The 22,079-nt window shown below is 33.7% G+C and overlaps 1 protein-coding gene and 1 long non-coding RNA gene across 6 annotated transcripts in view; both read right to left on the bottom strand.

The window, feature by feature from the left end:
- The window catches only part of LOC131161771 (uncharacterized), a 147,601-nt gene extending 144,896 nt beyond the window's left edge, over positions 1 to 2,705 (bottom strand). For 2 of the 5 annotated variants that reach the window (XR_009138616.1, XM_058117728.1), the window contains exons 1-2: positions 1,552 to 2,699; positions 47 to 820 (exon numbers count right to left, since the gene is read on the bottom strand). Coding sequence is in view for 2 of the 5 variants with exons in the window: in XM_058117728.1 (XP_057973711.1) it covers positions 47 to 642 (596 nt within the window). In the remaining 3 variants the exon portion in view is untranslated. Of the gene's footprint in view, positions 1 to 46; positions 821 to 1,551 lie in introns of those variants that run through there. The other 3 variants (XM_058117730.1, XM_058117733.1, XM_058117732.1) reach the window with 3 other exon arrangements.
- Positions 2,706 to 14,573: 11,868 nt separating this feature from the next.
- LOC131161908 (uncharacterized) lies at positions 14,574 to 18,248 on the bottom strand. Its single transcript, XR_009138642.1, has 5 exons — positions 17,663 to 18,248; positions 16,376 to 16,484; positions 15,767 to 15,802; positions 15,142 to 15,207; positions 14,574 to 14,798 (listed from the first exon to the last, which is right to left on the bottom strand). It is a non-coding gene; the product is annotated as an uncharacterized LOC131161908 (long non-coding RNA).
- Positions 18,249 to 22,079: the final 3,831 nt, after the last annotated feature.

Genomic DNA, 22,079 nt, shown 5'->3' with positions numbered 1-22,079 from the left:
AAAGAAACAAGCAGAAGATGAGGCAAGTGAAATTTTGGAGTCATACCTGTAATCGAAGGCACAGGGGATCAATGGGGTGGGGCAGCGAGCGAGGGAGAACAAATTCGCAAGCTCAACCTTACACATCTTGGACATGCAGGGCAGCGTCCTAAACGACGTCGAAATGTCCGCCCGGAAAAAACGCCGGCGCCTTCGGGATCTCCTCTTTCTTGCGCAATCGAGACCGCAGCGGTAGTCGCAGTTGATCCACGTCAGGTCGCTGCCTGTGTCCGCAACCAGCAGGAATTTCTGCGCCGGCGTTCCGACCTTCATCGTCACGAAATACTGTCCCGTCCTGTAATCGGCGCCGGAACGGAGGGGCAATTGAGCTGAGGCGCCGGTTCCCCAGGCATTTCGCCTCCAGCCGGAGGTAAGCCTGTTGGAGATCATGCTACGCCGTATGCCGTCGCTGCGAAGAAGCTCTTTGATGCGTTCGAGGGTACTAGGCCTTTGCTCAAAAAGGACTCTTCCAATCGCAAGAGGACTGTGTCTGTGCATCAGCTCCAGCCTCACTGTATCGGGAATTGCAAAAACAGAGGCAAGGCCATTGAAAGTGGAAAACAAGAGAACCAGAGGGAGTAGAAGTGGCCTATTTGTCTGCATTTTTACAGTGTTAATTACACAGTGAGACTGTATGAAGAAGAATGTGAAGAAAAGATGAGTTTATCCAGAGGAAGTTGCAGAAACCATTCTAGTTGGGAGCAGCTAATTTGGGAATTGGCAGTTTCTCCATCCGCACAGAGCACAGATTTTCCGAGTGTAAGAGCGGAGGGACCAATACCTAAATAATGCATTCTCAGGGTAAGAGAGAGAGAGAGAGAGAGAGAGAGAGAGATGGGAAATTCGCAATAGAAAATGAAGTCAACCATTTGAACTAATACAAAAAATATATATATTATAATGTTATGCTATTATTTAATATAATTATAAATACTTATAAGATATTAATCATTGATATAATTAATTTAATATTTTAAACTTAATTCTGTTAACAAATCATACATATTCATTTTTCAAAAAAATATCATTTAAAATGATTTGATACATTTAATAATAATATGCCCTCTTCATAATATAAAGCTAAATTACGAGCATTTAAAAATATCCAGGTACTATTATAGAGTACAAAATTATCAAAAATCATGACATTGTACAATAAATTAAAGATTTTTATTAATTCATTTTTTTAAAATCAGCACTGCACCCGAGTTTGAAAGGGGTAACTGGAAAGTACTTCCTAGATTGCAATGAGATGGCTCCAAGTGTGCATGCCAGAAATGAAGCATTGGCAAAGAAGCTGTGGGAGCTTGTATGCTCCCACAATGTCAATGAAGTAAGTAAACCAACATAATTATACCAAATTATCATTCATAATTTGAAAGAAAATTCAAACAAATACAATCTAAACCTCAAACCAAACCAGATCAATATTAATATGTAGTAATTTAAATCCTAAAAACACTTAAACCTCAAACAAAGCCTAAATTAAGAGTGAGGGGGATGGTGATATACCTGAGTTGCAGAGAGGTCGAGACGTTGCTGGACCGAGGAACTGCAGTGGTGAGAAGAGAGGCAGTCTGCTGGTGTTGGGGCTGTGCAGCAAAGATCTCAGCTGTTGCAGAGGAGGTTGTAGAGGGCTGGCCGTAGTGCTGGAGTTGCAGAGCTGCTCGGCTGGTCTGAGACGGAGTTGAGCTTCTCTGGCGTCTGCTGGAGTGGCTGAGGATGAGTGCTGGTGGTGATGGCCCCTGCTGGTGTGCTTCGAGTTGTTGAGGACTGCTGGTGGCCGGAAGAGGGGGTTCTCGGGTTGCTGGTTATGTGAGGCTGGTGGCCGTGAATGGAGAGATGAGGGAGAGAGCCTGCAGGTGGCCTGAGATTTACGAAGATGGAGAGTGGTTCGGATATGGAGGTGGCGATGGTGATTCTAGAGGTCTGTTGCGGGTTCTGGTGCTGCGCCGGAGTCGAACACGGCGGAGATGGAGTAGAAGCTGAGGGTAGTGGCGAGAGGGAGATGGAGAGACGGGTCGTGGTCTCGGCTGTTGCAGGTGGTTATGGTGAGGAGCGGCGAAGATGGTGACGATGGTGATATGCTGAGAGCTACCAGAAACGAGGGAGGGTAATGGAGTGGAGGGAGGTGTGTGTGAGAGAGAGAGAGATGTTACCTGGACGGAGTTGCTGCTACGATGGTGACACCCGGAGTTGCAGGGAGTTGCCGGTGCTTGGGAGACGGGGGAGTTGCTGGGTTCGCGGTTCGTCTACAAGCCTGATTGTAGTGGTGCTGCTGATATGGTTATGGGAGTTGTTGGAAGATGGTGGCTCGGGCACGGAGGTACCAAGGGGGTGCGGGGTTGCGTGCTCACAGCCGGAGCTGGCGCGGTGGTTGCTATGAGTGGGCTTGTGAGGAGTTAATGGGCTTGATGGAAGGTGGGGAATAGAAGGGAAAGGCTGGTGGCCGGTTATGTGGGAAGGTGGCGGGCGAGGTGGCTGAATCTGTGAAGAGGAAGGAGTGCTTGTGCGCGAGGGGGGGCGGGGGGGAAGGAGACAAGGGGGCAGTAGAGAGATGAGCGAGAGGGAGAGAAACAGGGAGAAAAAAAATGAGCCTCCCTCTTGCGTGTGCCAGTGCCCTGCCTGTGAATAGTAAAACAAAAAAATGAATCCCCCCTCGTCCCTTTTGCTCTGCGCAGGAGTCTTCTTTATAGGCTGCAGACGGAGTTTTTTTTTTTTTTTTTGACGCGAAAACCAAGCACGCGGGGCAAAGGCAATCTCAGCAAAAAGATATTTCCCACGCGCCCCACAACAAAATATTCTCTCCGCACATGATTACCTACTGATTTTAGTTACAAACCAAAAGCACTGTACTTTACAATTGCTTGGTTGTTTTAAGATCACACGCGCAAATCAATAATGGTTATTGTATGCCACGCGCAAATCAATAATAGTTGGGACAGTGCTGTACTACTTCTTCGTTAATGCTAATTAACCTAAATAATGCATTCTCAGGGTGAGTGAGAGTGAGAGAGAGAGAGAGAGAGAGAGAGAGAGATGGGAAATTCGCAATGCAAAATGAAGTCAACCATTTGAACTAATCCCAAAAAAAATATATATATAATGTTATGCTATTATTTAATATAATTATAAATACTTATAAGATATTAATCATTCATATAATTAATTTAATATTTTAAACTTAATTCTGTTAACAAATCATACATATTCATTTTTCAAAAAAATATCATTTAAAATGATTCGATGCATTTAATAATAATATGCCCTCTTCATAATATAAAGTTAAATTACAAACATTTAAAAATATCGACGTATTACTATAGGCCACAAGCTTAAAACTACTATGGGTCCATATTGCAGTAGGGGAGAATATAAAAATAAATATGTGAGTTACATGTATCATCTTTTTGAGCTAATTGTAGAGGACCGAGTGATAAATATTTATATGTTATTTAAGTAATATTGTTTGCATATTACTTTATTATAAAATTTTATTAAATATTTAGACTTAATTATATTGCTAATTAGTATTTATTCAAAAAATGTAATGTAAGGTTGTGTACTAAAGACACATTGTGGTCCGCCTCTTCATTGGACGCCGCATACGCAGGAGCTTTGTAGACTCAACTACCCTCATTTTATTTTATTTCAAAATTAATGTATAGCAACATAATAAATCAATAATTATTCCACAATTATATGATAGTATTTTATTATTTACTACTATTTTATTACTTTTTTATATGTTATATATTATTCCACATAATAATAAATATTATTGATAATGATTATAATATTTTGTATTGAAATAGAATATACTATAACAATTTTGAAGTATGTTCAACTAATTAATATAAATTTGACCTGACCGGTCAATCAGGTCAAGTCCGATCTCGCCTTGTAAGTTGATCCAAAATTAATTCATTGTTCATCTCTAATCGGTGAGTTTACGCTGCAAATAATGTTTAAGAAGTCATCACATGATATAAATTTCATAAAAAGTTGTGAAAAAACTTATTAAATTATTTTTATATATATATTTGTGTAATTTTAGTTTTTAGTGAGAACAAATATTAATGTTCAAAAATGTATAATTATTTTTTATATATTTTTAAAAATTAAAATTTGTTAAGAAAACAAAGTCTTGATTAGAGATCATATGTTCTAATGCGCGAGGATTAGTAAACAAATTCCTAATGTCGCATCACCTGCACGTACACGAGGTTAGTGTTGAATATTGACTATCTAAACATGTAAAAAAAAAAATTAGAAAAAGGTAGAAGGATGTTTTTTACTCTTCTATTATAAAAAATAAATTTTCTCATTAAAATTTATATCAATTGGCAAGAATAAAGTTAAAACAATTTTTTATTTGATTTGTGTGAATTGAGAAGTTATACCAATTTCACATAAAGTGTTTAAAAAATATAGCTAATTAAATTTTTTACATATATATATATATATATATTTGTGCAACTTTAAAAAAAAAAAAAAAAAAAACCTAGTCCAAACAAATTATATGTATATTTTTTAAAAAAATTTAAAACAAAATTTATTATATATATATATATATATATATATTCAAAATTTAATATCATGATCTCAAACGCAGATTGACTTGTGCCTAAAGAATATATATCCTTATCAAATAAATAGTAAAATAAGAGAATTTTTTTATCCCTTATTTTTATGGTTTATAAAAGGGAATTCATGCTGAATTTTATCCAAAGCGAAATTATTACAGCTAATGCTATTTCTGGAGCATGGATTTGCCTTATCGTGCACCTAAAATTAATATATATGAATTGAAAACTGTACAGGCAGAACTAGATTGCTTTCCTGCAAGCTTCTTATTTCCAGTCTAGGTTTTTTGTTTGTTACATGGAAATTTCATGCAATTCTACCAACAACAAAGAAGATTGACACACTGATTTTCCAGGAGACAGCCTGCATTTAGATTTGCACATTATTAATTATTAATAATTACTAACTAACTTTGAAACTATTCTGGATTCCTCTCCCTCTAATTTCTACCCACGCATCTAATTAATTATTTATAGTAAGACCCAAATAAGCTATCCAAAAAATATAAATATTTCTTCAAATTTAAAACATATTTGCATCTTTTTCCCTTATATTAATTGCCTAATTAAATACATTATGCTTATTAATTTACAACCAAATGCATTCTTCTTATCTTCACTTAATTTCTACAACCACATGTGATAAATAATTATGTATATTAATATATAGCTAGCCTAGAAAGTAGAGTTAGGTGGAGATGTTTAAGAAAACCCCACACCCAAACTGTTTATTTGAATTTTAAGCTTAACTTTGAAGACCCCTCCAATAAAATGTCTAATGCTTTGAGACTAAAAAAAAACTCTCACGTGCGGCGAAAAAATAGATAGATAGGGTTATAAATAACATCAATTTTAATCTAGAAAAAATTCCAACTAAAAAAAGACCCTCATAATTACCACATGCAATTCTTTAAAAGTATAATTATATATATATATATATATATATATATATATATATATTAAAAAAATCAGTTACAAGATCCAAATTTTAGCTATTGAAATAACTACTGCCAAGAGAAAGTTTCAGCTTTTAGGAGAATGGACCCAATCCAAGTTTTTTGGACCAACCTATTCCTTTCATGATCCAAATTTTACCATCACTTTTTTCTTTTTTCTTTCGGCTTTTGGGACCAACCTAACCCATTGCCGGCCCAATGTGGGGCACAAAGACAAATTTTATTTGTCTATAAAATTTTCACACTTAAAAGTATACAAATATTTATAAAATGAGGCACCCCCATTTTTCTTTTAAAAAAAAAAAAACCAGTGATTTTTAATTTTTGGATTTGTCAAAAATTTATTGAACTTGCCCACACACTAAAAAATAATTTATTCTCTCCATTTCATCTCCTTCAATGTTAAATTAAATTGGCAAATAATAATATGTAAGTTTCAAAAAATTTGAGTATATTTAGTTCATCTAGCATATAGAGCCTCCTCGATTGATTTGATTAAATAAAAAATGAAAGAAAATTAATAGTCATCTTACTTTAGTTCTTCATTTATCATTTTTTTTCTTAAAAAAAAAATCATTTAATTACTCTTGTTACAGGTTTAGTACAAACAAATCATTAACAAAATCAAAATCAGTAGTCTTTGTCTACATTACCAGAATCGAGATTAGGAGTTCAGTTAATCGAGGGGAAGGTACTAGCACCCCGTACACACATGTTCTACGAATGATACCTAATTAATTATGAATTGTCCCTACATTAATTTTGATGACCTTGAATTAACTCATTTAAAATAAAGAAAGAAATAAATAAATAAATAAAATTAAATAACTAAACAAATAAAATAAATTAAAAATGAAACGAAATCAAAGTGCAATATCGGAATAAGGTTCGTCGCCGAAGGAGCCAGTTCGTCAACGAAATGTATGGATGATTCGTCGACGAAGGCGTCATCTCGTCGACGAGGTTAGCTGGTTTGTTGATTTAACAAACACCGAAAATGTCTTCAAAATGTTATTTTAATAATTTAAAACAATTCATTCATTCTTGTAAGAATTGTTAGGATGTAGTTGATAATATTATTATGTTTGAATTAAATTCAAAATTTAATATCATAATCTCAAACGCAGATCGACTTGCACCTAAAGAATATATATATATATATATATATATATATATATATATATATATATATATATATATGTATGTTCTATTGCCTTATCAAATAAAATAGTAAAATAAGAAAAAAAAATTTATCCCCCATTTTAGTAGTTTATCAAAGGGAATTCATGTTGAATTTTATGCTAAGAGAAATTATTAAAACTTTTTTTCGTATTAGTTAACAGTTTGATGACATAAGATAAAGTATGATAATAAAATATATGATAATTTATTGCTTGACCAAGGGTTTAATGAAATTGAGGAAAAACTTCTCAAAGATAAGAGTTTCGCACCATTGGCCTTAAAACTTTTTATGTTAACACCCCCATTCATATTATGAATAATTTAGAAGTAGAAAAATGAAATTGAACATTATTATTCATTTATTTATTTATGTGGGTGATAACTTTTTTTGTAATTACACTAGTTGCAAGAAGTTTCATGCTTGTATATTTATCTAAGATTTATTGATTTTTTAATTATTTATGCCTCAAAAATTTAATTTTAATTGTAAATATGTTGGTTCAATAAACAAATATGTTGTCAGGTTACAACATAAGAGATGTTTTAAAGGATTTTATTCTTGTCAAGTTTATTGTTATAATAGATTAACGGATTAAAAATTTCATTTCTACTGTGCTTAAAATGTAAATTCTAAATGAGAAAAAAAATTCCCAAAATGATTAATTAACATATTTAAGAGCATCATAATCCAAGCGGAAAAAAAAAAGAAAGGTAATTAAACAAATTTGAACTGTATTTATTTAATTAACATAAATTTAATTTGAGCAGTCAAACAAGTCAAGTCCAGTCTTACCATGCAAGTTGGCCTAAAATTAATTGAAATTTATTAAACTAAACAACGATAATGTAAAATTCTTAATGATCTAATTCATTAATTTAGAATGAAAAATTAAAATTCCTTCCGCATTTTTCATGATTGTCAACATCTAGTAAAGTTATTTGAAAAATATATAAATTATCTTACAAGAGCATGATGATAGCATAAATATGTCAGTAATCGATACCTGATTTTGTGATTACATTTCCATTTATGGGATTTCTCCACTATGCACTATGGAGTGCCTTCAAATTTGCTTGGACCATTGAACGAGGTATATTATTTTTTAAACAAGATTAATGTCTCAATTCTGCATTTAAAATTAAAATTTAAAATGAATCAAAAACCACTATTAACAATTAATAGTTAGTAATTAACTCTGGTCAAATAGTTAATGACGCACTGTGAGCTGATGGGAGAGGGGGGAAAATTCATGTGCCCATCAACCATTAAAAAAAAAGAGGGAGGATGGGACGCTTCGACTGACGCGCTTTCAGAGTGCGTGAGGTCTTTTCCCCTTGGCTTCGTAAATTCATCAGCAAGAATTGAATGAATGGATTAAAAGAAACTCAAACGCCACCTAATTTAATTTAATAAGCATCCACGTTGTCTGCTTGATTTTTGGCATCCAAAGTCGACTTCACTCAGCTGGGACCCATAAAGCTGGCGATTTCCAGTAACTTCCTGCAGCGGCATGCCTGGCAATCATGCACGTAACCTGCATGCATGGCTAATTTAAGAATCAAATAATTTTTTTTTAATTTTATATGATAAAATTTCCTGCAAATATAATTATTATCCTTATGTTCAAATATATATATATATATATATATATATATATATATATTTCAAATTAATATCATTGTGGCATTTTGGAACCCCATTTTTCTTTTAAATGATTTTTTTTTCCTAAATTTTAAGGTAGGTATGTGTTTTTTTTAACTTTCATTTTTAACTTTAAAAAGTAAATTCTTATTATTATTTTTTATGATTCTTCCAAATTAAATTACAAATATTGACATTCTTTTTTTGTATTTTTTATTTTAGGAGGACATGAAGGTAAATAAAATAAATATTTTAATAAATAAATATAAGGAAAGTAACAAATCAAATTAGAGGCCAGACTTTTTAAAATATAAATTAACAAAAAATTAAAGGATCTCGTGGAAAAAGCTAGCATGTTAGGCTATAACTTTTAATCCCTTTCAAACTTAAAAAATGCATGCATGTTAATGAATTTATCAATTATCCATTGTCGTTCCTTAAATATGTTTAATTCGAATACAACGAAATAATTTTTGTCAAACAATGTTTGACTATTGTAAGGCATGATTTTTTTTTTTTTGAAAGATAATACTTAAAAAGAATTATTTCGCTTAATATCTTGAGGGCATGGATTTTGTAATTTAGATTTAAATTTATATAAATTTGAAAAAAAATTCTTTATAATTTTATATTATATTTTATTTAAAGTCATTCAAATTCAAATTAGAAGACTAAACCATGTTTCGAAACATAAAGTTGGTGAATTTTGAGAAGTGTACTTCATGTAAGTATTATTAAAAAAAAAAAAAAAAAGGGGAGGGGGGGGTGGGGGGAAGTCGAGCTTGATTACTTTTTTTTTTTGGTGGCGGGGAGAGAGTGAAGAGAGAGGTCTGCTGCAATCGTAGAACTGTAGAAATGAGTTTGACGCAGTCAACATAAGAAAGTGGTCCATGCAAAGATTATAATTGGCACTGGCATTGGCATTGGCAGCTCTATTTGCCTCTTTTAAAAAACGCGTAAAAACTGACTGGGAATGTTATGGAGAAGGCGAAGGAGAAGGAGAAGGAGAATGGGCACTTGCTTGCTGCTATTGGATTCTCTGGTTGACTGAGCACTGCATCTGAGCAGCACTACTACTGGCAATTATTTTCGTGGAAGGGAGCAGGGAGTTGCAAGTCAAGGTGTTCGTGCCCCGTTCACACTGCATCTGCTCATTCATTCTTTCAACTAGGCCTGTTGAAGGAGACGACGTGGTTGCTTATTAAATTAAATTAGTTTCTTTTTAATCCACTGCCGATGAATTTACCCCTTTTTATGTTTGTAATGGTTGATAGGGCGACCAGGGACCCACTTGCAAATTTGAAATTTCTGTAAGGCAACCAGTCAATTTCCCTCGACCACAAGTCTATCCGGTCACCTTATCGAAGAAAACGCACCACAGTTGGAAGCCACTTCACACAACTGCAGCTGTGGCTATTTATTATTATAAATAGATATTCTTAACTCCTTCATTAATTTATCATTTAGGATAAGTTAAATTAAAAAATAATATCAATGAAGTTACTTTAAAAAAATAAAAAATAATAGTAAATGAGATTAGAAAAATTAGTGACTTAAACACAATATTTTGAAAATATGACCAAATTGACAAATCTATTCCATTTAATTAATGCAATTTTGACAAATAGATTTGATGGTACCTCCATATCTCATGAAGAAGAATCGGGGAAATTTGATTAATCTCGCGTCACTTAGAATTTACTCAACTTTCAAAATTTACCCTTTGAAATATGAACTTTGAAATTTTAATTATGCTTTTTTTTAATGCTATGTTTAATAGACTATTACAATTTAAGAATTTTGAACTACGGTTTATTTGTTTAACATGCATTTAATCAATTTAATTTACATGAAAACTATATCTAAGAATATATTTGTAATGTTTCTAATTATTTAATTATTTTTTAATTTATTAGTAATTTTATCCAATTTTCATATATTTTTATCTTTCTAAAATAATTATAAAAGTATGTTATCATATTGATATGGTTAATCCAAATTAACCATTTGATTGATTAATCTGGGAACAAGTTCTTTCAGTCTACTTATTGATTTAATTTTTAAAATATCTTACTTAAGTAATGGCATAGAAATGCACATATAACGCAAACAAATATACACACACACAAACAAACAATTGTTATGTACCACTAACTCAATAAATGATTTAATCCGATTTGTTAAATTATGAATGAAGGACTTTTCCTCTATATTAATTATTGAATATTGCAAGGGTGTATATATGTACATGAGAGAATGGACAAAATGGAAAGAGTATATTTTGCTAAGATGGAAAGTTTATATTTCTCTAATACTCCCCCTCAAATTGGAGCACGGAGATCCGTAATGTCCTACTTGCGTGATACTCAGTAGTGCAAGCAAGCGCCTGATACTCAGCTTCAACAAAGGAGTGAAACACTGTACGTTGTTTCTTAGTGCGCCAGGAAATTGGACTAATGCCTAACTAAATGAAAAAACTAGTGGTGGAGCAGTGAGTGAAGGGACAACTAGCCCAATCCGAATCAAAATAGGCTGAGACTTGAAGAGTGTTGGCAGTAGGAAAAAATAAGCCTTGTCCTAGAGATGCCTTAATGTATCAAACAGCACATATAGCAGCATCATAATGTGGTTGTCTGGGCTGGTGCATAAATTGACTGTGAATATTGACTAGAAATATAATGTCGGGAGGAGTGATGATGAGATATAGCAAACGTCCAACGAGTCGTCGAAACGAGCTTGGATCAAAGAGAAGATCACCATCAGTATTATTGAGCTTCAAATTTTATTCCGTGGGAAAGTGGGCAGAACGAGCACCAAGATGACCGCTATCAGTGAGGATGTCAAGAGCATATTTTTGTTGATTAAGAAATATGCTAGTGGGAGAGCGAGAAACTTCGAGGCCAAGGAAATATTTCAATTTGCCAAGATCCTTTAGTTCGACTTTCTGAGCGAGCATGATTTTGAAAGTGCTAATATCAGAGAGATCATTGTTTACCATGAGAATGTCATCAACATAAACAATTGCGAGATCGGGTGAAAAAAGAGTGATCAGCCTAAGATTGGGTGAAGCCCTCAGCAATTAAAACAAAAGATAATTTAAAAAATCAATTGCGAGAGGCTTGCTTAAGGCCATAAATTAAGGGATTTCTGAAGATGACAAGCACGAGTCTCCCTCTGTTGGCAATAACTCAGTGGAGGGATCATATAAACCTCCTCATCAAGATCACCATAAAGAAAAGCATTATTGACGTCCAATTGAGGAAGATGCAAATTTCGAGCTGCAGCCACTGCAAGAGCAAATCTAACAGTAACGAGTTTACCAATAGGAGCAAAAGTGTCATAATAATCCAAATCTTCTACTTGAGTGTAGTCCTTGGCCACCAAGCGAACTTTGTGTCGCTCTATGGATCCATCGGCCCAAATTTTTGTTTTGAACACTCATTTACAGCCAATTGATTTTTTTTTTTTTTTTTTCAGGTGGAAGGTGTTGAAGAACGCATGTATTATTGATTTCTAAGGCTTCAATTTTAGAAGTCATGGCATCACGCCAATGGGAGTGTAGCACAGCCTAAGAATATGAGGTGAGTTCAGGATGTTAGGACATAACAGAAAGAAAAGACAATTGTTGATTAGAGAAATGATGATAAGATAAAAAAATGAGAGACAATAAATCATACCTGAGTGACATCTTGAAACCTGTGAAGTCGTGGAGTACTTTAATAAAATAGGGAAAAGATAATCATCCAAGTAAGAGGGATGTGTGACAGCTCGTTTGGCCCGTGAAGAGATGGGTGGAGGGGGTGGTGGGGAAGAGGGCGAGGGTGAGGGTGTCAATGAGGATACAAAGGAGAAGAAGAGAGAGGTAGGGGGCTAGGGGTAGGTGTGGTTGACTGGGTAGGTAAAGTATAAGAAGGGTATATATCAAGAATAGGAATGGGAAGTACGGGAGAAGATGTAGGAGTTGGAGGTATGAGATGATAGGGAAAAATATTTTCTTTAAAAGTGACATCACGGGAGATGAGAATTTTTTTTGTTTTCAATATCGTATACACGATAAGCCTTATGATGAGCAGGATAACCAAAGAAAACACATTGAAGAGCACGAGGAGAGAATTTATTGCGATGTTGGCGAGTGGTTTGGGCATAGCACAAGCACCCAAACACTCGCAAGTGTGTATACAACAGTGGTTTCTAAAAAAGAAGTTCATAAGGGGACTTATGATTGAGGCTGGGTGAAGGAGTGCGGTTAATTAAATAGGTGATTGTGAGAATGCATTCGCCCCAAAAAGAGATGGGAAGATTGGCTTGAAAACATAAACATCGAGCCACATTAAGAAGACGGCGATGTTTATGCTCGGTAACACCATTCTGCTGAGGTGTATCCATACATGTGCGCTCGTGAAAAATGCCTTGATCATGGAAAAAAGTTTGAAACTGGGTGGATAGAAATTCTTAACCATTATCAGTGTGTACATGCTTAATAGTGCAATTGAAATGATTTTTGAGCATGGCGCAAAAAATTTTAAGGCAAGTGAAAGTATCAAATTTCATGCTCATAAAATAGACCCATGTAGCACGTGAGTAGTCATCCACGATTGTTAAAAAATAATGTGCACCAGAGAGTGAAGTTGTAGGATATCCACCCCATATATCACAATAAATCCGATTAAAACAAAATGTGCTCTTATTTGTATTTAAAGAAAAAAGTAAACGAGTGTGATTTGCTCTAGCATAAAACATCACAAGGCAAATGATAAGAAGAAATATTTAAGGTTTTCGAATACATGAAATGGAAGGGTGACCAAGACGTTGATGCCAAAGAGTAGTGTCAGAATTGCTTTGAGAGTGGAAAATTAAGGCAGAAGGAGGTTTATAGTGGTAAAGTCCATCCCGTACTTCACACGTTCCAATCAGCCTCCTCGTTGATAGATCCTGAAAGACACAAAAAGTGGGAAAAAAAATATAGAAACACAATTGAGATCATTGGTAAGTTTTCTAATGGATAACAAATTAAATTTAAATAAAGGCACATAAAGAACATTAGAAAGAGAGAAATGAGGAGAAAACGGCATAGTGTCGATATGAGTTACAAGAACAGTATCACCATTTGGAAGCTTAATGGGGCATGACTGATTGAGAGGTGATTACTCTAACCTATTGAAGGAGTGCCTAAGCGTGGGGTATCGCTTGGAGAGGCGTTGCTCTAGCCTATTGAAGGAGTGTGTAATGGTTTTGTTTCGCACGAAAAAAAACTGGTATAGTGAAATCCTTTGGTGGTATTGGCCAAAAGCAAGGACGTAGGCTGGGGATAAGCTAAACCTTGTAAAAAACGTGGCGTCCTTATCTTTCCCTTACTCTCTTTAAATTTCAGCAAACATATAAACTGTGTAAATGATTTAATTTCTTAATCATATATACTATGTAATTTGGAAATTAAATAAACTGAAGTTTAATTTTGTTTTGGGATTACAAAAACCGAAAGGGAGTACGTTGGTTAATTAATACTTTGTAGAAACCTCAAAAAGAGTACGTTGATTGGTTAATACCCAAAGATAAATTAACTGAGAGTTTATTTAAATTCAGAGTTGTTTGGGATTTTAATTGTGGTTTGCATTGAATCAAATTACATTCACTATAGGGCTTGAAACAATCAATACACACAAACTACAAAAAATAAGGTTATTAGTGACGATTTTGAATTAGTCGCTATATCTGCCGTTACTGATACTTATTAGTAACAAATTCTCAAACCGTCACTAATAATAAAATATTAATGACGAATTAAAACCGTCACTAAAAACCTAAACCCGTCACTATAAATTCTACATCGGCTCGATTAAAAATCGTCACTAAAGTAATAGTATTAGTAACGATTTTAAATTTTGTCACTAATGCTCTATTATTAGTAACGGTTTGAAAACCGTCACTATTGCTCACCAGAACCGTCACTAATACTATGGCTTTAGCGGTTTTAAAATTGTCACTATTGCTCACAGGAACTGTCACTAATACTCTAGTATTAGTGACGATTTTGAAACCTTCATTAATACTTAAATTGGACAATTAATAGTGACGGTTTTAAAATCGTCACTAATAATGTTAAATGAATTTTTTCCCCAATTATTAATTCCTTTAAAAATCTATAATTACATTTTCTTATACATAATATTAAAGCATAATTGCTAAAAAATTCATAAATTATTCAAAATTCTAATTCAAATTTAATACAAATTCAAATTCAAATTCAAATTCAAATACAAATATATTATACAAATTCAAATTTAAATATAAATACATTATACAAATTCAAATTCAAATATAGAAATTTCATCTGTTCAGATAACAAAAAAAGTCAAAAGTTGCGTCGTGCGGGCATTGTAACAGTTGCAAACCCTACAAATTAAGAAAGTTAAAAAAATTAGTATACGCAATTCACAATTGCAAACCCAATTTAGCACATTATAACCATATGAGCATATGGTATATGGCTATTATTATTTTGGAAAAAAGTCAACAAAATTTCAACAGCATGTTATCTATAAATAGAACATTTCCCAAACCTGCAAGTCACAAAAGCATGCAATTCATAATATTTTTGCATCATATAGATGTCATTTAGATATATATATATATATATATATACAGGAACCTGTTTTGAATAGGGAATGCAAATACATAAGTATGTCACAAGGGCATAAGTAAATTTCAAATGAAACGCAAACCGTATAGCAATTACCACATAAGAAAGAAGCCGAATTCCATATCCCATTGAAAGTCTTGCAAGATCAAGGCTCAAACAACCCTATCAACAGGCAATGAAAATTTGAAATTAGGGGTTACTCTTATACCCACATTGTTCAAATTATAATTCCAATACTTTTTTTGTTTTTTTGTTTTTTTTTTTTTTCTATTTTAGCCTCTTACAATAGCTGAAGTACATCACATGTTAATATGAACAATCCTAATCTTAATGCTATTCCTACTATGGCACAAAAGCTCATTCCAATCACTTATGTCCAACATGTAGCTTGTTGATTTTTTAACCAAAGCTTTGGGGGGTGCTCGTGTTAAATTCATTTGTAACAACTTTCATTTGAGTGTTTGGATTTTGTCATTTTTATTTTTCATAAGGATAAAAATCCAAAAGAGATTTTTTTGAATTTTTTGTCTGACTGATGGAACATATCTAATTCAGTTAGATCAATTTTAGGAAAATTATGAGTAGCCATCAAACGGTCTAATGTCTTGCACTTATTAGAGAAACGATTCAGGCATAGATCAAACAAACAACCCCTAAATAAATAAATGAAAGAGCATTATACAGGCATGTGACTGATTTCAAGCATTATAATCAATGTTACCTTTAAGTGTGCACATCAGTAAAAACCAATATGTACCTGAGAAAAAAGAAAAAAAAAAAAAAAAAAAAGTAGATACTCTTCCATGAGAACAAAAACTGAAAGCAAATAATAATAAAAATTAAACTACTAATGGATAGAACTCCCTAGTCCCTCTGTATATCAAACAGAGTAACTCCTTTAAACAGGCCCTTCATAGAAATATCAATACAAGACCAGAAGGTGCAAAAAAATGTCAGAAGTTCTAGCACTGCACTTGAACCAAATACACCAGAACACTGCAAAAAGAACACATTTAAACATGCCTTTCCTTTCCTTCACCTTACCAAAGCCCCTACAGATGTGAAAAGTAAAGTACACTCCCAAAACAAAGGAGCTAATAGATGTCAGATGCTAAGTCTTTGAAAAGCCTCAAACATGTAAGAAGCTATATTTTTGGCAAGATGATACTCATACGAGCATGAAAGCCTATATTTCCAAAAATAAGAAGAGAGATCTGCATCCGATGCTAGATACATCTTCAGATAAAAAATTAGCAACAGTAGCACAGAACTAATTATCAGATGCTGCTGCAAAATCAGCATAGGAATATTTTAGAAAAATCAGGCAAACCTTTTCTGGCTGTAGAGATCTTAAGTAATCCAGCAAATCATTTTTTTTCTTCACCAACAAACTGCTGCATTTGAAGAGCCCCACTTTTCCTCTTAACTTCACGAAGTTCCTTAGTGGAACAAAGGAAAATATGAGATTGCATTACAACAAAAATGACAAATAGCACATAAAATTAATTGGACAAAAAAAGCATCCAAAAATGTAGTCAAAACAAATGAAGCCGCTGAACATAAATGTTAAATAAAGAACCAAAAGGCTTGACATTTCTTATAGCCAACCATACGGAAAAGGGCTGCCGATCAACGTACTATGGAACTAAAACACAAACGTTGGTTACTGACTAACAGAATAATTTTTAAAGTAGATGCTATAGTACTTTGTTTCTAGCAGAATTAAGTCCAATGATCTTGCATGTGCAAAATAAATCTTTCAAGCATTTGGAATTTGTAAACACTATAATTTTTTAGATAACAGAATCTGTAAACACCATAATTAAAAACTACATTGTGCCAAACAAATCAAAAAATTACACTTAAACAAGCTTTTTATTTCCTTAGTGCCAATATAGAGTAATGCAATGTCAAAGAGGAAAAAAAGAAGCTGAAATCTTCAACCCAAGAAACCCAAGGAAAAGGAGAGAAATGCACTAGGAATAAAAGAGAGATGCAAAAGAAGATGAAATGCACTAGATGGGGGTGAGAAGGGAGTGTTAAATGCACTAGGAATAACAGAGAAAGCCCCCAAGAAAAATTGTTATTAACAGAAGTGCTTCTCATAGATATGATGTCACACTCATATATCTTCCAAAATCAGAAGATGCAGATAGCTGAAGTACACCACATGTTAATATGAACAATACTAATCTTAATGCTACTCCTACTATGGCAATTTTCTTTATCCCATGCCATGGTTCTTCATGTTAAAACACTCATATATCTTCCAAAATCAGAAGATGCAGATAGCTGAAGTACACCACATGTTAATATGAACAATACTAATCTTAATGCTACTCCTACTATGGCAATTTTCTTTATCCCATGCCATGGTTCTTCATGTTAAAATTAATGAATTCAGAAATAATGTTCTTTCAAAGTTTAACTGAAAACTATTTACAATAACAATAGGTTTCAAAGAAGATTGTGAGCAATACCAATAGTCTTCTCTATAATTAATGGGCCATGAATAAATAAAAAAATATGGCGGCAGAAAAAGGCAAAAAGAAAAAGCAAAAAAATAGAAACCATAGAAAACAGTATTGCAATATTTCCAAACTACATCTTGACTAACCAATTTCATAATTGGTTAAATTGGACTAATCATGGGTGAACTCGCCAGATTCATCACCGCGCGCAACGACTCTCCACACGGCCTCGTGATCGGGAACTTCGCCGTGAACCCTGCGGTAGCTGTCGTTCGCGGACTCAGCGTTGGCGCACGAGACGATGGAGTTGCGATTGGGTAGCGCAGGGTGAGCCAAAACCATGAGATGGTTGGCCACAGCGGCCAGCCTCCTTCTCGCGGCGTTGATGTCCTCCTCCGCCATCAATGAATTCACTTGGGAAGCTTGAGATATCGAAATGCGCAGGTCACCGCTAGGATTGATGAAGAAATTTTAGTTTAGATTTGTCGAGGCATGACGAGGAAAGCTCCATTGTGCGCATCCGCGATCGCCATGGATGCAGGGATCAAGGAGACGCTGTGGGCGGCGGCTTGAAATTCAATGGCGGGAGGACTCCGCTGCGTGCATGAAGGAGCGAGGAGGGAGGGGCAGAGGGAGGAGCAAAACGAAATTTGGGGAAAGAAAAGATGGCAGGAGGGAGATGGAGGCGGGAGCAGGAGAAAGAAGAAATTTGTGGAAAGTGTGGGAAATTATGCGTGTTAAGACGGGAATTTCAGATTTTGAGCATCAGTGACGATTTTAAAATCGTTACTAATACCCTATTATTAATAACGATTCTCTCAAGCCGTTGCTAATATCCTTAATTAATTTTTTTTTATATTTTTTAAATAAAAACATTAGTAGTGACGATTTTAAAATGGTCACTAATACCCTATTATTAGTGACCGTTCTCTCCAACCGTCACTAATACCCTTAACTAATGTTTTTATATATATATTTTAAATAAAAATACTAGTAGTGACGGTTTTAAAACCATCACTAATACCCTATTATTAGTGGCGGTTCTCTCCAACCATCACTAATACCCTTAAATAATTTTTTTTTAAAATAAAAACACTAATAGTGATGGTTTCAAAACCGTCACCAATATCCTATTATTAGTAATGGCTCTCCCAAACCGTCACCAATACCCTTAACTAATTTTTTTTTTATTTTTTAAATAAAAATAATAGTAGTGACGATTTCAAAACCGTCACTACCCTTACCTAAATTTTTTTTTATATTTTTAAAATTAAAACACTTGTAGTGATGGTTTCGAAACCGTCACTAATAGTCTTAACTAATTTTTTTTATTTTTTAAATAAAAACACTAGTAGTGACGGTTTCAAAACCGTCACTAATACCCTTAATTATTTTTTTATATATATTTTAAATAAAAACACTAGTAGTGACAGTTTCAAAACCGTCACTAATCCCCTATTATTAGTGACATTTCTCCCGAACCGTCACTAATACCCTTAACTAATTTTTTTTTTATTCATAAATATTAGTAGTGACGGTTAATTAATCGTCACTAATAAGTGACTTTTAGTGACAAATTTAATCCGTCACTAATACCTTAAAATCGTCGCTAATATTTTATCAAAAAAAATTTTGCGCGGAAATTGTTTACCGCGCTGTTTTTAGTGACGAAAGTTTTAATGACAGTTTTAAAACAGTCACTAATAGTGTTGTATTAGTGATGGCTGCTAAAATCATCACTAATGCTTACACTATTAGTGACGGTTCTTAAAAACCGTCACTAATACCAATTTTTAGTGATGAAATTGAATTTGTCACCAAAAACCAGTTTTTTTTTTTTTTTTTGTAGTGACAGGGCTATTAACAAAATCTAGAATTACCAAAGTACTGAAAATTATATTTGCTTGAGTATTTTGTTTTTGATTACTTAGATGTTGATTGGTTATGTGGATGTTTAAGTTTTTGATCACTTGTGCTTGGTAAATCAATTGGTTTGGTTGATTGGTTTTGAGGATTGCTTGTTCATTTAAGTTTTTGTGGTTGTGGATTGAATAAAAAATTAATCTTGTGTTGTGTTGTTCATAAATCATCAAGAGCTCAAAAATTCATTAAAATATTTGAAATAAATTTTAATAACCCAATTCACCCCCCCCTCTTGGGACTACACCTTGGTTTTCAGTAATAAATGTCATCAAGTTGGAAGATGGCTAGTATTCAAATACAGAAGTAAGCTCACATGATACAGAAGTGATGGTGGAAAGTCAATCATGTCTTTGATTACCTAAGGGTAATAATGAGAGGAATGTTAGGAATATACGAACAAATTCCCGAAACTTGTGAGAAACAAATAGAGAAAGAATAACGCCAAAGAAAAAATTCAATCACACGCACAAGACAATATTTACGTGGTTCGGCAATTTTGCCTACGTCCACGGAGTTGCAGGGATTTTAATATTATCAGGAAGAAAGCACAGAGAGTGCGGCGATACAATTCTCTCGCTCTCGCTCTCTCGCGGATACAACCACAGAAAACCTAATCACCCGAAAGCACCCTTTTATATGTTGCGCCTAGGGTTCCGTTCCGAATGGGATAGAAATCTCTAATTAAATAGAGGTCGGGTCGTCATCCAAATCAAAACATAACTAGGCTCCACAAAAGCCCAACAAGGAATACATCCATGAATCCTTTTTGTTTAAATTATTTTGAATTTAAATGAAATAAAAGTGCATCTCATCTTATCCCATCCTCCTTGGATCATCACCCTTTGCCAAAGTTTGTCTATTTTTGCTTGCATTTTGTGTTAGTGAAATAGGAAATGGTTTTGCTAGTACAAAGGACTTGGAGCCAGTAGTTAATTTTGGGAATCTATTCAATATGGCAGCCGAAAAAAAAAATGGATGAAGGAAAAGCCTCCAAGATGAAGTTTAGTAAGAACGCCACTTCAAGATTTTGTCAAGGGAATGTGGATTTCAAAATAATGAAGAATTATAGGAGAAGTAGAAAGAAACGACTTATCAAGCTTTGTCATACATTTGCTCAATGTAATTGATGAACGAAGTCTCTTTCTATCCAAATTATGATTGGGGTCTTACGAGTATAATGATTATATTTTAATCAAATGAGGGGTGACCATCTTTGGTCGACCAATATCCCTAAAAAGAACCATATATTGAGTTACCATTTGCTAACCCATTTAAGTCTGAATGTTAAACCATTTTTTCTAAAAAGTCATTTCACTAGAAATTTAACCTTGGTTTGGGTTTCCTAGTGTTTGACAAGTCATTTGAAGCAATGGTCACTACCAAAAGGATGGCAAGTCATTTTTCTACTACCCAAAAAAAATTCAAAAGAAATAAGTTCCTTACTAGCCCTTTTGGGCCTGAAAAAAATCAATTCTTAATTAACCCATCAAAGGATCACACCCGACAATGGGGTAGTTTCAAAAAGATCAGCCCCAAATGAAGTCCAGGTAAAAAGGGAGTTAAGATTCCTTTGTAAAAGGAAAAGCAAAAGTTGCAGTAAAAAGAATAAGAAGGTGAAAAAAGTAAAAGTTGTAGGAAAAAAAAAAGGTAAAAAAAAAGAGAGCAAAAAACAAGAAAAAAGAAGGAAGAAGAATGAAAGAAAAATGAAGGGACATGCTTCAAATGTGATCCTTGATCAAAAAGTTACCCTTTGTGATTTCAACAATATTTGAGCCTTATTTAACATTTTTCTTCTTTAACCTATACCCCCCAGCCTACATTACGATCCAAATGAAAGTTTTGATCAGATTGGTATATATTGTTGTCTCAAATGAATTGTGAGACTCGATGTTGAGTCTAAACTACATAATGACCTGATCCTGAAAAGGTACATAGACAACTTATTCAAATAACAAGTTCAGTCAATACTTTGAGAATACTGCACTACAAACTACGGTAGAAATTTTTATTATAGGATGAGATTTTTTAGCCTTAGTTTCCTTGTTCTTGTTGAAACCAAAATCTTAAGCCTACATTTCATCTTGTGTCTTAAAGTATACCTTAGAATATTGATCAGACTACTTGATGGGACACTAGTTATAATTCAAGACATAAAGCTTAAGGTAAGCAAGAAAGTATCCTGGTAGACCGAAGCTCGCGAAATTGGAAATCGCCCTTTGGTCGGTCAATCGGCCCATGGCCCAATCGACCGAACCTCTCGGGTTTAGCCTATATTGAGCTTCAAACAGTCAAAAAAATTTAAATTATAATATTATTTTAATGCCCAATTGTCATATAACAGTCATATTTCCAAAATGCCTATAAATACTTGGCCAAACCTCTTTTAAAATGTTAGAGAATCATATTGAAAATATTGTTGATTATTCTTTGATTTATTTTATACTTCATATTCATTTTCAAAGGTCAAATCCATTTTCTCCTAGTGTTATTTTGAAAAATCATTTTGGAGAAAATCTTTTGAGTTATTCAAAAAAGCTTGAGTATATACTGAATCTAATATTTATATTTCTTGAAAGCCTTCTTGTATTCCATACTTCAAAGATCAAATTTCTCTCATATTCTTTTTTTTGAAAAAAAAAT

Source organism: Malania oleifera, chromosome 8 (assembly GCF_029873635.1).
Source record: "Malania oleifera isolate guangnan ecotype guangnan chromosome 8, ASM2987363v1, whole genome shotgun sequence".
Lineage (NCBI taxonomy): Eukaryota > Viridiplantae > Streptophyta > Magnoliopsida > Santalales > Ximeniaceae > Malania > Malania oleifera.
This window is presented reverse-complemented; position numbering and strand designations above follow the sequence as displayed.